This window comes from Nyctereutes procyonoides, unplaced genomic scaffold (assembly GCF_905146905.1).
Source record: "Nyctereutes procyonoides isolate TBG_1078 unplaced genomic scaffold, NYPRO_anot_genome, whole genome shotgun sequence".
NCBI lineage: Eukaryota > Metazoa > Chordata > Mammalia > Carnivora > Canidae > Nyctereutes > Nyctereutes procyonoides.
The window spans coordinates 5,545,217-5,557,886 of record NW_026575041.1 but is presented as its reverse complement, the minus strand read 5'-3'; the positions used below and the strand labels follow the sequence as shown (position 1 = coordinate 5,557,886).

The 12,670-nt window shown below is 51.6% G+C and overlaps 1 protein-coding gene across 1 annotated transcript; it reads right to left on the bottom strand.

Moving 5' to 3' along the window:
- Positions 1–5,183: 5,183 nt before the first annotated feature.
- Positions 5,184–10,831, bottom strand: B3GNT6 (UDP-GlcNAc:betaGal beta-1,3-N-acetylglucosaminyltransferase 6). The gene is made up of 2 exons (XM_055320288.1): positions 10,768–10,831; positions 5,184–6,308 (listed from the first exon to the last, which is right to left on the bottom strand). The coding sequence occupies exon 2, from the start codon at positions 6,306–6,308 to the stop codon at positions 5,184–5,186; it is 1,125 nt and encodes a 374-aa protein (XP_055176263.1). The 5' UTR covers positions 10,768–10,831.
- Positions 10,832–12,670: the final 1,839 nt, after the last annotated feature.

Genomic DNA, 12,670 nt, shown 5'->3' with positions numbered 1-12,670 from the left:
TGCTGAGCATAGAGCCTGCTTGAGATTCTCTCCCTCTGCCTCTGCCCCTTCCCAGCTAGCTCTCTCTCTCTCTTTCTCTCGGTATCTTAAAAAAAAAAAGAAAGAAAGAAAGAAAAAAGAAAGAGAGACGGCTGGGGCTCAGTGGTTTAGAGTCTGCTTCAGCTCAGGGCGTGGTCCTGGGGTCTGGGATCGAGTCCTGCATCGGGCTCCCTGCGAGGAGCCTGCTTCTCCCTCTGCCTGTGTCTCTGCTTCTCTCTGTGTCTCTCATGAATAAATAAATAAAATCTTTTAAAAAAATCATGAATGGATGTTGAATTTTATCATTTTTTTTTTCTCCTGCACTGGAGATATATTTCTCTTAATGTGATATGTCACATTGACAGATCTTCCTTTCTTTAAAAATTTTTTTAAGATTTTATTTTTATTTATTTTATTTGAGAGAGTGAGAGAGAAAGAAGGAAGAAGTAGACTCCTTCCTGCAGAGGAAGAAGTAGACTCTCTGCTGAGCGGGGTATCTGATGCCCCAAGACCTCAGGATCATGACCCAAGCCAAAGGCAGGTGCTTAACCCACTGAGCCACCTAGGTGCCCCTGTGATTGCTTTTCTAATGCTAAATAAATCCACCTGGAATTTCTGGGATAAACTCATCTAGATGCTGGTACATTTTCCTTTTATTTATGTATTATTTTTTTGAGTTTTTTTAAGATTTTATTTTTTATTCATAAGAAACACAGAGAGTGGCAGAGACACAGGCAGAGGGAGAAGCAGGCTCCATGAGGGGAAACCAATGCGGGACTCGATCCCGGGACCCCAGGATCACGCCCTGAGCCAAAGGTAGACGCTCAACCACTGAGCCACCCAGGTGCCTCACATTTTCCTTTTTTATATATTGTCACACTCTGCTGGCATTTTATGTAGGATTCTCATGTGTGTTTGTGGGTGAGACAGGCCCATAATTTTCTCTGCTTGTGTGGTCCTTGTCAACTAGCGCTGGCACAGGACCCGGGGCCCAGATTTTTCACCTACCCAGGGACCTGCCTGCAGCCTCCTCACAGAAACCGTGTGAGGGGCGCGCCCCCTGGCGGCTGTGGGGCGCAAGAGCCCGAGGAGCCGGGCGCGGTGAGCGGTGGCCGGGCTGCCGGAGGGCCAGGTGACACCAGGTGGTGCCAGGGCTCTGCAGGATGCTGGTTTTCATTCGGCCTGGTGACAAGAGCAGCTGAGCTTCAGGGAAAAGGTGACCAGGACCCAGAGTGAAGCAGCAGGCTCATAACTACATAGTTCTAACCCTTCTGAGCAGTAAAGTTCCTGAGTCTTTTTTTGAAATATATATGTCTTTTTTGAAGATTTTATTTATTTATTCATGAAAGACACAGAGAAGCAGAGATATAAGCAGAGGGAGGAGCAGGTTCCCTGTGGGGAGTCCGATGTGGGACTCGATCGAGCGATCCCAGGACCCCGGGATCATGCCCTGACCCAAAGGCAGACACTCAACCACTGAGCCACCCAGGCATCCCTAAAGTTCTTGAGTCTTAATTAATCTCTTTACCTGTAAGGTGGGGATAATCAATCTGCTTGTTAGGAAAAGAGGAGGAAGTTGACAAAGCATAGAATTTAGGCTTTCTAGAAAATAAGGAAGGTGTCCTCTCCTGGCCTCGGCATTCTTGTTTTCTTGCCTGTAAAGCACTTGATAAATGGCAGCTAGGGAGAAGGGAATTCAGGATTAATGATAATTATCCAGCATGAGAGTCTGCATCAGGGAGGTCTGTGTGAAGGAAGCACATTTGTTCATTTATCAATTTTAGTTTATTATTTAACCATTGTTCATTTATTCAACAAATATTTATTGGATCCTGGTAGGCACGATGTCTCCCCAAGAGATGCACATGTCCTAACCCCTGGAGCTTATAAGTAGTTTAGGTTACAAGGGAAAAGAGAAGTAAGATTGCAGGGGGAATGAAGATTGCTGATCGGTTGTCCTTAAGATAGGAAGACAATCCTGGATTATCTGAGTGGACTCAATGTGATCATAAGGGTTCTTTTTTTTTTTTTTTTTTTTAGGTTTTTAAAGTTTATTTATTCATGAGAGACACAGAGACACAGGAAGAGGGAGAAGGAGGCTCCTCAAGGGGAGCCCGATGCAGGACCCAGTCCCAGAACCCTGGGATCACAACCTGAGCCACCCAGATGCCTCGGTCACAAGGGCTCTTAGAAGTGAACGAGGAGCAGGAGAGTCAAAGATGCAAGATTGCTGCTTGATTTTAACCCGCTGAAGCTTGTGTGGCCTTCTGACCTCCAGAACTGTAAGATAATACACCTGCATGGGTTTAAGCAACCACGTTTGTGGTAATTTGTCACAACAGTAGGAAACGAATACAGCACTGTTCCAGGCACAGTAGCAGATGCTGGGGATTCTGCGGAATTCACGGAGCTCTAACAAAGTAGAGAGTGAGGAGCCGTCATGCTGAGAAGCTCTGTGCCCCGGGGTTGGAAAGGAAGTGACGTCTCACCTTATATGTGGAGGTTATATCCAATGAAGCAAGAGTAGAAAAGTGTTCCAATGCTGCAACAGCATTTTGGAAGGCCCAGGGGCAAGAGCAAGAGAGTGTGCACAGAATGTCAAAAGGCCCCAGCAAAGTGAGGAGAAATCAAACTGGAGATCAAAGGAATTCGGGTCAAAGGTCCAGTCCCAGAAAGCGTTTGCTTTATCTGAGGACAGTAGGGCTAGATTTGGAGAGGGGCCAAGTTATGACCAGATCTGCCTTCAGCCTGCAGTAGTGTGGAGAGTGATCCCTAGGTGGCTCTGGCCCATGTGAGAGCTGGTGGTAACCGGCCAGACTGGTGCCAGGGAGAAGAATATGGACAGACCAGAACTGACTGGAGAGAGATTCTGGAGGTAAGATCAATGGAGCTTGGTGATTGACCAGATGGGCTGTGAGGGAGAAGGAGACTTTGAGCTGCACCATCGCCCCTTCTTCCTGGCGTGGGCAAATCAGCGGATAGTGCCATTTCCTGAGATGGGAACATCGGTGGAGGCGCAGGCCTGAGGTGTGCCTGGAGCACATTCAAGCCGAGGTGACCACTGTGTCGGGAGTTGGGTGAAGGTCTGCTGGAGATTCAAGGTAGACTCTGGGTCCTTGCAGAGAGAAAAAGAGGTTTCTCAACCTCAGCACTACTGATTTCGAGTAGAGTCATTTTTTTTTAAAGATTTTATTTATTCATGAGAGACACAGAGAGAGAGAGAGAGGCAGAGACACAGGCAGAGGGAGAAGCAGGCTGCATGCAGGGAGCCTGATGCAGGACTCGATCCCAAGACTCCAGGATCACGTCCTAGGCTGAAGGCAGGTGCCAAACTGCTGAGCCACACATTCCCTTGCTAGTTCTTTGTCTTAAGGTAGGCCTGGAGGGTTATCCTCATCTGCAAGCTCTGAGCTGGGTCACAGGCCCAGCCGTGTTCCAAGCCTGGTGAAGGGAAAGGTGAGCACAGGTGAGGCAGGGGCCGGGTGTGGTCCTTGTGGTGTCCCCCCACTGTTGGCTCAGAAAGCCTGGTCACATGGCCACGCCTAATTGCAACAGAGGCCAGGCTGTGTAGTCTAGGTGTGTGCCCAGGAGGGAGGGAGTAGCAGATTTTGGTGGAAAGCTGGCCGCCTCCTAAATGATCCGAAACACATGGTAGGTGGTGGTTTTTGGAAGACATTCCCTGTGAAGGGAGGAGAGGTTGTGTGGAGATGTGGAGTCAGGAGGGAGCCCCATAGAGCAGGACACTGCACATGGTCCCAGATCGAATCTGTTCCCCAGTAGGGGGGAATGGACCCTGTCCTCAGGGCAGGGAAGGCATCTGGTCAACCTCCTGACTTCCCACCCGGGCTCCTTCCTCCTTGACATTGCCTCCCTCTTGTCCATCTGCCGCAGCCGGGACCCTGATACACATTTCTGCCTCACCCTGAAGCTGTTTCCTTGATTTTCCTTCTTAGCCAAGATGACTGGCAGCTCCTGGAGGTCAGGAGCACAGCATGATCCTCAGAGTCCTGATCACTGAACCCCACCCCCCTCCCCGGCCTTCTAACCGATGTTCAGGACAGACTCCAGTCACCCCTGCACGCTCCCTAATTGTTGTCCCTCAGGGCTACTGATCGGATTCCCCAGCCCCAACATGGGTCTGTACGTTGACCTCCACAGGCTTTTCAAAACTGTCCAGATTCCCCAATCACCGTCTTTCATAGTTTCATCATTATGTACCCCAACTGACCCCACCCTGAACCCCCGGCTTGGTTCCCCAAGGCTGACCAACCCTGAAGCCCGGCCCGGCACAAGGCCTGTCTGCACCCCTGTCCCTGCTCGCACCACTCTCTCTCACCTGCCCCCCCCCCCGACTAAGTGTCGGTGGGGTGGGTGTCCGTGGGTAAGACCATTAGGAGAGGCCATCAGCTGTGGTCGGCTGGTGTGGAGAGGAGCACAGGGTGGCATGAGTGGGAATGCCCATATGGCCCTGGATCAGTCACGGTCCTCACTGAGCCTCAGGTCCCCACTTTGCACAGTGGGGATTCTGACCTCACAGAGATGTTCCGGGGGGGGGGGCAGCAGTGGGAGAGGACTGGTGTGGAGGAAGGCTCTGGGATCCACCAAGCTCTGCCATGGGTGCTTTCCAGGTCCCCAGTGTGAACTGAGTCCTGGGGGAGGGGATCCCCCTGACGACTCACGACTCAGTCCAGCTCCTTCTGCGTTCACTTGGGGAGCGAATAATGGCGAGGACAACTCATGTACTGCACCCAACGGGTGACATCTGATTCGCCTGCCCCCGACACTCGCCTTGCTCCCTTGGCCGCGGGAACCTGGTGCAGGAGCTGGCAGTGGCAGGCCCTAGAGGGGGCCTTGGAGCTGGGCTTGCAGGGAAAACACATCCCGGGCCCCGCCGGCTTCCTTCCTAGCCGCACATTAGGGTCGCTTGAGGAACTTAAAAAGTACCTGGGACTCTGAGGACCCCCCAGAGCGATACAGTCAGAAATCGTGGAGATGGGGCCGGGACCCAGGACTTCTCCATCCCTACCCAGGTGAGTGCACAGCGCAGGCGGCTCCGAGCCGGTGGGAGAGAAGGCATCCGGGGCAGGGAAGATGCTCCGTCGGCACGGAAGGCGCCCGTGCCGCGTGGAGCCCCCCCCCCCCGCAGTCCGCCCCGCCCGCCGGCCTCAGGAGGTCCTGTGGCCCCGGGCACAGCTCAGCCCCGGGTCGTGCAGGGCCCTCCACATGAGCAGCATCTCGTAGGGCGCGAAGCGGTGCACGAGCAGCAGCTCGCGGTACAGGCAGGGGTCGAAGGAGGACTGCCGGGCGCCGGGCAGCTGCACGCCGTAGGGCCGGATGCCCTCGTGGCTGCTGGGCGCCAGGCCGCTGCGCTCCAGACACATGCCCATGTAGGCGTCGTCGATGGGGAAGAGCGGGGTGCGGCGGGCGGCGGCGCGCAGGAGCCCGACCGTGTGCCTGGACAGGAGGAAGCCGCCGCCGCTGCAGTACACCGGGTAGGCCCTCCCCGGGAACAGCTGCGGGGGCACGAAGTACTTGCTCCTGCTGTCGCGGATGGGCACCGAGCCGTCCATGAGCTGCCCCGCGAAGAGGTGCTGGTCGGGCCGCTGCGCCCCCAGGAAGCGCAGCACGTTGGCGGTGTGCACGAACACGTCGTCGTCGCAGCTGAGCAGGAAGCGCGCGTGCGGGCAGCGCTCCGCCAGCCAGTCGAGCAGGTGCACGTGCTTGAGCGTGAGGTTGAGGAAGGTGTCGGCGAAGGCCCACTGCAGCACGTCGCGGTGCTCGCGCGCCTCCAGCCCCACCAGCGCCGCCAGCCGCCCCGCGCGCTCGGCGTCCGCGTCCCCCGGCGCCGCGGTGCCCAGCAGGAAGAGGCGGCGCACCTGCTGCCCGCCGTAGCTGCGCTCCTGGCCCCAGGTGCGGCGGATGAGCTCGCGCCGCTCGTAGTTGGCGGGCGACGACTTGACGGCCAGCAGCAGGAAGGCCCCGCGGGAGCCCGCGCACTTGGCCGGCGCGTCCCAGAGCAGCGGGAAGTGGCGGCAGTGGCGGTACCGCAGGAAGTCCTGGATGCGCGCCGGCAGCCGCTCGAAGTCCGCCGTGGCGCGCACCGAGTCGTTGGCCACGCACGGGGCCCCTGCGCTCAGCGCCGCCGGCCGCGCCTCGGTGGAGCCGTCCCACGTCTCCTCCCGGGACCTGGAGGCTTGGAGGAACCAGGTGTGCAGGGCCAAGAAACTCACGCCCACCAGAAGGAGGGCCAGAGTCTTGGGGTTCAGGGACCTGCGGCAGGGGAAAGCCATCTGTGGGGGAAACCGAGTCAGAGGTGAACCAGGAGTCATGTTGGACATCAGCGGCCACATCAGGGCTCTCCCAGAACCAGGCCCTTCTCAACCTTGCTGTTCTAGGGCAAAAGGAAGCCACAATTCCAGACTACACGGAAGCATCTCGAGTCTTCCACAGTCTGGAGTCCTCTGACCGTCACGTATCTCCCCCGGAGGCCACCTAGGCCGAGCAGACTCAAAGTCAAAATCTTCATCTTCTGGTGAATTCACATCCTGCTCTTCCACCTCAGTAAATGGTGCCATTGCCTACCCTGTTGCTCCAACCAGAAGCCCCGACTCTCTCCACCCTTACTTATACCCACGACTCTCTCCATATCCTGGAGCTCCTGCATCCCAATCCCTCTGTGCACATTCCTTCTTTTCCATCCCTGTCAGCCCGGAGTCTATTTCCCGCCTTTCCACCCTAGTCAAGGAAGCATGAGGTGAAAGCACTGGACTCAGACCCAGGTCAGATTCTGGTGTCCCCACTTACACACATCCTCTTGAACAAGCCACTTCCCATCCCAAGGGCTGAATGTTCTAAGAAAGGGCTAATAGATTCCTACTTTGCAGGGTTGTTGGGAGCATGAAGTAGCCAGTCAATGAGTGGCACTGATGTTTTGACCTCTTCCACTTCCTCTGGCCCCACTTCTTTTGATTTTATTTATTTATTCACGAGAGAGGCAGAGAGACAGGCAGAGGGAGAAGCAGGCTCCCCATGGTGAGCCTGATGCGGGACTCTGGGATCACAGCCTGAGCTGAAGGCAGATGCTCAACCACTGAGTCACCCAGCTGCCCCTGGCCCCACTTCTTTATCTTCCCGCCTGGTATCATTTTCTGTTCCCCAAACATACCAGGTCAGGCCCTCTTTTCTATGTATCTAACTCCCCCACCTGCCCAGCTGCACTTAAGGCCCTGCTTTCTGAAGACCCCTCGCAAGTCAGACTCCAGATTACAATAACCTTTCCAGTACTTACTCCCTGCGAAATCCTATCACACTGAATCCTAAAGAACTGTCTTTCTTGAAACATACTTCTCTCTGTTTCAGAGCTGCCACTCTCTCCTTCTTTCCTCCTCCCTTTTTAACCATGTCTCTCATTTCTCTTTGCTCATTTCTACATCTTTCCACGTATAATGGCAGGAGGTCCCCAGGGCTCTGTCTGGATATCTCCTTTCCTGTAGGACCTCCAGGCTCTGGTCCCTGTGTCCCCCCTAGCAGCTCCATGTGGTGGCCCACAGCCACTCCGGGTGCAACCTTAACTCTCATCTTTGTCCCCAGAGTTGTCCCAGAGTGCCACCAACCACTGTGGTTTTTGTTCAAGCCCCAAACTGTGATCGACTCCCTCCTTGTCTTCATTCCCCCACCCAAGCCCGGATGATTTAGCCCCTAAATATTTCATCAACCTGTCTCCTTCCATTCCCACTTCCATTCCCTGTCTCATTCCATTCCAACCCAAACTAGCTTCTGCTGCTCAGATGACATAGTGACATAGCCTCCTGCTTGGTCTCTTCACATACTTCCTGGCTCTCGGTGGATCCCTCCTCCACAGTAGCTGGAGTACCTGTGAATCATGCAGATTTCACGTCACACCTTCCTACTATCAGCCACCTGCCCTGACCATCAGCCAAGTCACAGCCTTAGACTGGCAATATCTTTCTGCCTCGAGCTCCCCTGCCTCTACCTCTTTCGCCTACATTTTAATGCCTGCTTAGCCTCCTCATCCTCCACATCCATTGAATGGGTGTTTCCTTGCCTAGGCTTTAATGTAGCTCAAAGGAGACCATAACTTTTTGTTTTTGTTTTTGTTTTATTTTTTAAAGATTTTATTTATTTATTCATGAGAGACACAGAGAGAGGCAGAGACACAGGCAGGGGGAGAAGCAGGCTCCATGCAGGGAGCCCAATGTGGGACTCGATCCCATTACTCCAGGATCATGCCCTGGGCCAGAGGCAGGCATCAAACCGCTGAGCCACCCAGGGACCCCCTATTATTTGTTTTAAAGTGTATCTTCTTTCCTAGTCTGTAAGCACCTTGATGGGCAGGGATGGCATCTGTGTTGTTCACCACCAGTGTCCTGCACAGGGTGAGAGGTCAGATAACATAGTGGTAGAAAATGCTGTTGCCTGGGTTCAAATACTGCCTCTATTAGTTTCTATTTTTTTGTTTGATTTTGTTTACTTGAGAGAGAGTACACGTGGAGCACATGGGGGCACATGGGGGCGGGCAGAGGGGGAAGGGCAGAGAGAAAAGCAGACTTCCCACTGAGCAGGGACCCTGACCTGGGGCTTGATTCCAGGACTCTGGCATCACAACCTGAGCCGAAGGCAGACAATCAACTGAGCCACCCAGGCGCCCCTGCCTCTACTAGTTTCTAATTGCATGTTCTGAGCAAGTTAATTTAAGTCGTCTAATATCTACCCTCTAAGAGTTATGGTGATGAGTAAATGATAATGTATGTAAAGAATTTAGCATGGTACTTGGCACATAATAGGTATTCAGTAAATATTACCTATTGTGATTATCAGAGGTGCCAATATTTCCAGGTTGAGTCATTTCCATATAGTGGATGTTACTGTGTTGGATTGTGCTCTAGTGCTTGTGTATCATAGGCCATGCACCACGTCTAGGACAAGATGGGGACAAAGCAGGTGTTCAGTGAAATAATGGCATTGCCAATAACTACCCCAAAAAGTGAGAGAGCCTTGCAAAAGCATTGGTGCAATCACTGAATCTCATTAGAAATACTAGAGGTAGGCTCCTGTAGCCCTCACTGTATTCCTGCTTCAGTGTTTGATACGCCGACAGGAGAGTGAGATGATCTAAATCTAATTTATCATCGCTATAGGCTCAGTGGCTTGTCCTGTGCCTGGCCTGTTTGTGGCAGGCAACATTTTTTTTTTTTCAGTGAATATAAGACTAAAGAATGAATGAGAGTAGAATGTGGAGTCTTAGTAACTGGGCAGGAGTCTCAGCTGCTTTCAGTAGCTGTGCGACTTTGTGTCAAGTCATTAATCTGGGCCTGAGTTTCCTCAAATGAAAAATGGAGATGGTTAACACTCATCCCTTAGTGAAATAAGGAGCAAGAAGATAATTTTGTTAATGCCAGAGTGCCATACAAATGCTAGTTTTAAAAAAAATGGAAAAGTATGCTCTATCTTCCTTCTCCCCTCCCAGAATCATTTCTAGAAAGATAAATAACCTCAGTCTTAATGCAACAGTAATTCTTGTCTCAAGGAAACTTGCATTTACTTTGATAAAGCTGATCCAGGGAGCTGAATCATAGCCACTTTATGATCTGAGCAAGGGGAAGGTTGGGCCTTGTCCTATTTCTGAGGGCGGCACTGGTATGTAGAACTCTGGTTTTGGATGCTGACACTGCGGAGCTTTGGGTATCCTCCCTGGTTCTTTTTGCTGGATTTCCCCCTTTCTCAATGTACTCTTTTAGGTCCTCACACCTTAGGCTTTCACAGCCTCTGCTGGTCCTGATCCCTTGTTCCTTAGGACTCAGCTCAAGTACCACCTCCTGCAGGAAACCTGGTACAATGAGCTCAGTTGAACATGTGTCCTTGTTATCATGGTTGCTGAGTAGCCAAGCTGGTAAGAGGACAGACCTGCCACTTAGGAAACCTTTTCAAACCTCACGTTCCTCATTTGTGGGAATATGGGCAGGTCGTTTACCTACATGCCTTTGAGGATGATTGGAGTTGATTTGTGTAAGGCACTTTGACCCATGCGTGGGCTGCAGTAAGCGGGTACTATGATAGCGTTAGCAACTAACAGGAATGTTTGTGGGGCAAAGGAGGATTATATAAAGTTCCTTTATGATCCTGTCACTACTCTTCTTTCTCCATTTATTGCTCCACATATATGTTTGCTTTTCTTTGCAATGCTATTCACTCTGCCTGGGATTTTCTTCCTTATGTTCCTAGGAACAGGGGAAGTTTCAGGATGCCTGTGTGGCTCGGCAGTTGAACATCTGTCTGCCTTTCTGCCATCAGCTCAGGGCATGATCCCGGGGGATCGAGTCCCACATCGGGCTCCCTGTGAGGAGCCTGCTTCTTCCTCTGCCTATGTCTCTGCCTCTCTCTCTCTGTCTCTCATGAATAAATAATTGAACAAATAAATATTTAAAAAAAAGGAACAGAAGAAGTTTCTGTTGGTTATTCCCTCCTCTGGTTTCATGCCAGGATGGATGAACAGAACACGGCTTCCTGGGTCATCCACCAGCCCCCTACCATCCTAAGGTATTCCTGGGGAATAATGCACAGTGGATATGGCAGGCAAACAAGTCTTTTATTACTTTTGGTCCCAACTCCGAGCATGGAGCCCTAACCTAGAAGCTTTGTCCTGGTTCCTTTCCCTCCCTGTCCTCCCTCTGGTTCTTGCTTCACCCTCTAGGAAGAGGTGATGGGAAGCAGCCCAAGCCCCCGTCTTACCTTGAGTGTCTTAACAGAGAAGAAACAGATGGGAGCCGTCTCCAGACTGGGACCTATCTTTAACCCTCTGCTTTCACAAGCTGAAGGCCCACCTCCAAGCCTGGGCGTGGTTCCATATATTTGAATCTGACTAATCCTTGACATCTGACGTCCTCCTTGGAGGGAGGGTGAAGTGTGGACAGCTACAGGCTTCCTTCCTACCATAAACACTTATGCTTTGTGAGGAAGGTAATGCCATCTCTTCAAGTTTTGTTGACTCTACCCACAACTGCTGTATTCTCTCCAGTGGTACGCCCAACTGAACATTTGAATGCTGTACTGTCATCATCAGTTTTACCTGCTAGACTGAGAGCCTGGGGCCTATTAACTAACACAGGATATATGCTCTGAAATCTTTGTTGAGTAAATTGTATGTAAACTGTTCATATGGGCATATTTTCTAAGCTCATTAATGACATCCAAACATACTGTGTGTGGCAAATGATCATGGGCTTCGTCCCATTATCAATGGGGGTGGTCAGGAGAGAGCTCGGTCTCCGTCCTCAGGAACTCATGATTTTTTTTAAAAAAATATTTTATTTATTTATTCATGAGAGAGAGAGAGAGAGAGAGAGAGAGAGAGGCAGAGACACAGGCAGAGGGAGAAGCAGGCTCCATACAAGGAGCCTGATGTGGGACTCGATCTCGGGTCTCCAGGATCACACCCTGGCCTGCAGGCAGCGCTAAACCGCTGTGCCACTGGGGCTGCCCTGGGAACTCATGATTTCTTGGGAGATCCAGATAGTGAAAGATTATAAAAGAGGTGAGATGCAGAGGGAGAATTTGAAGAAGGAACCTGGGCGAGCCAAGGAAGACTTCACATTAGAACTGGGTTATACCAGTTATCTAGTGCTGCACCGCAGACCATCACCAAACATAATGGCTCAAGACAACCAGCATTTATTATTTTTCGAGATTCTGTGGGTGGCCTGGGAGGCTCTTGTGCCTGACACACCTGGGATCTCTCATGGGGATCTGTTCAGTTAATGGGTCAGCTGGGGCCAGCTGGGCCTTATGCTCTCTGTGCTCCTTTATCCTGGGCTGCCTCATGGCACGGTGGTCTCGAGGTTCCAAGATGTGGAGGGCTGGCCTTCAGAAGTTGCCTCATATCACTTTTACCACATTCTGTTAGTCAAAGTAAGTCATAAGAGCAGCCCAGATAGAGGATGAGAAGGACTCCAAGAATTGATGGTCATATTTAACCTATCACATGGGTTTTGAGATATAAGGAGTTTTGCCAGCAGGCAAGGAGAGGGTACCCTGGGCAAAGCTACAGAGGTGGGAATAAACAGGAGATATCTGGGAAACATTCCAAGTTTCATGTGGTTGGAGGGATAAACATTGGGAGTTGAAAATACAAAGGTAGATTAGAAGTACACCGAGAAGGGCTTTGAATGCCATACCTGGAGTTTGAACTTGGTCCTCTGAAAGTTTTGACAAGTATCTGTTTTCAAGAGTTCATTATAGCAGCCCATATGGTGGTTGCTGGAGAGGCCAAGACGGAAGTCAGGGACCCCAGGGGATGGCGATCCATGGGAGCGAGGTGTGACCCAGCCTAAACTGGGCAGGGGCTGTCAGAATGGCTTTAGAGATTGGTGATTTACTGGATATTCTGTGAGAGTGTTCACCTCTCAGGCTCCTTGTCCTTCTTTTTTTTTTAAGAGATTTTATTATTTATTTATGAGACACACACACACACACACACAGAGAGAGAGAGAGAGAGAGAAAGAGAGAGGCAGAGACATAGGCAAAGGGAGAAGCAGGCTTCATGCAGGGAGCCCGATGTGGGACTTGATCTTGGGATTCCATGATCACGCCCTGAGCCAAAGGCAGGCATTCAACCACTGAGCCACCCAGGCTCCTT

Excerpts from the sequence above, each read along its gene's own strand:
- B3GNT6 (XM_055320288.1), bottom strand. The coding sequence starts at position 6,308 with ATGGCTTTCCCCTGCCGCAGGTCCCTGAACCCCAAGACTCTGGCCCTC.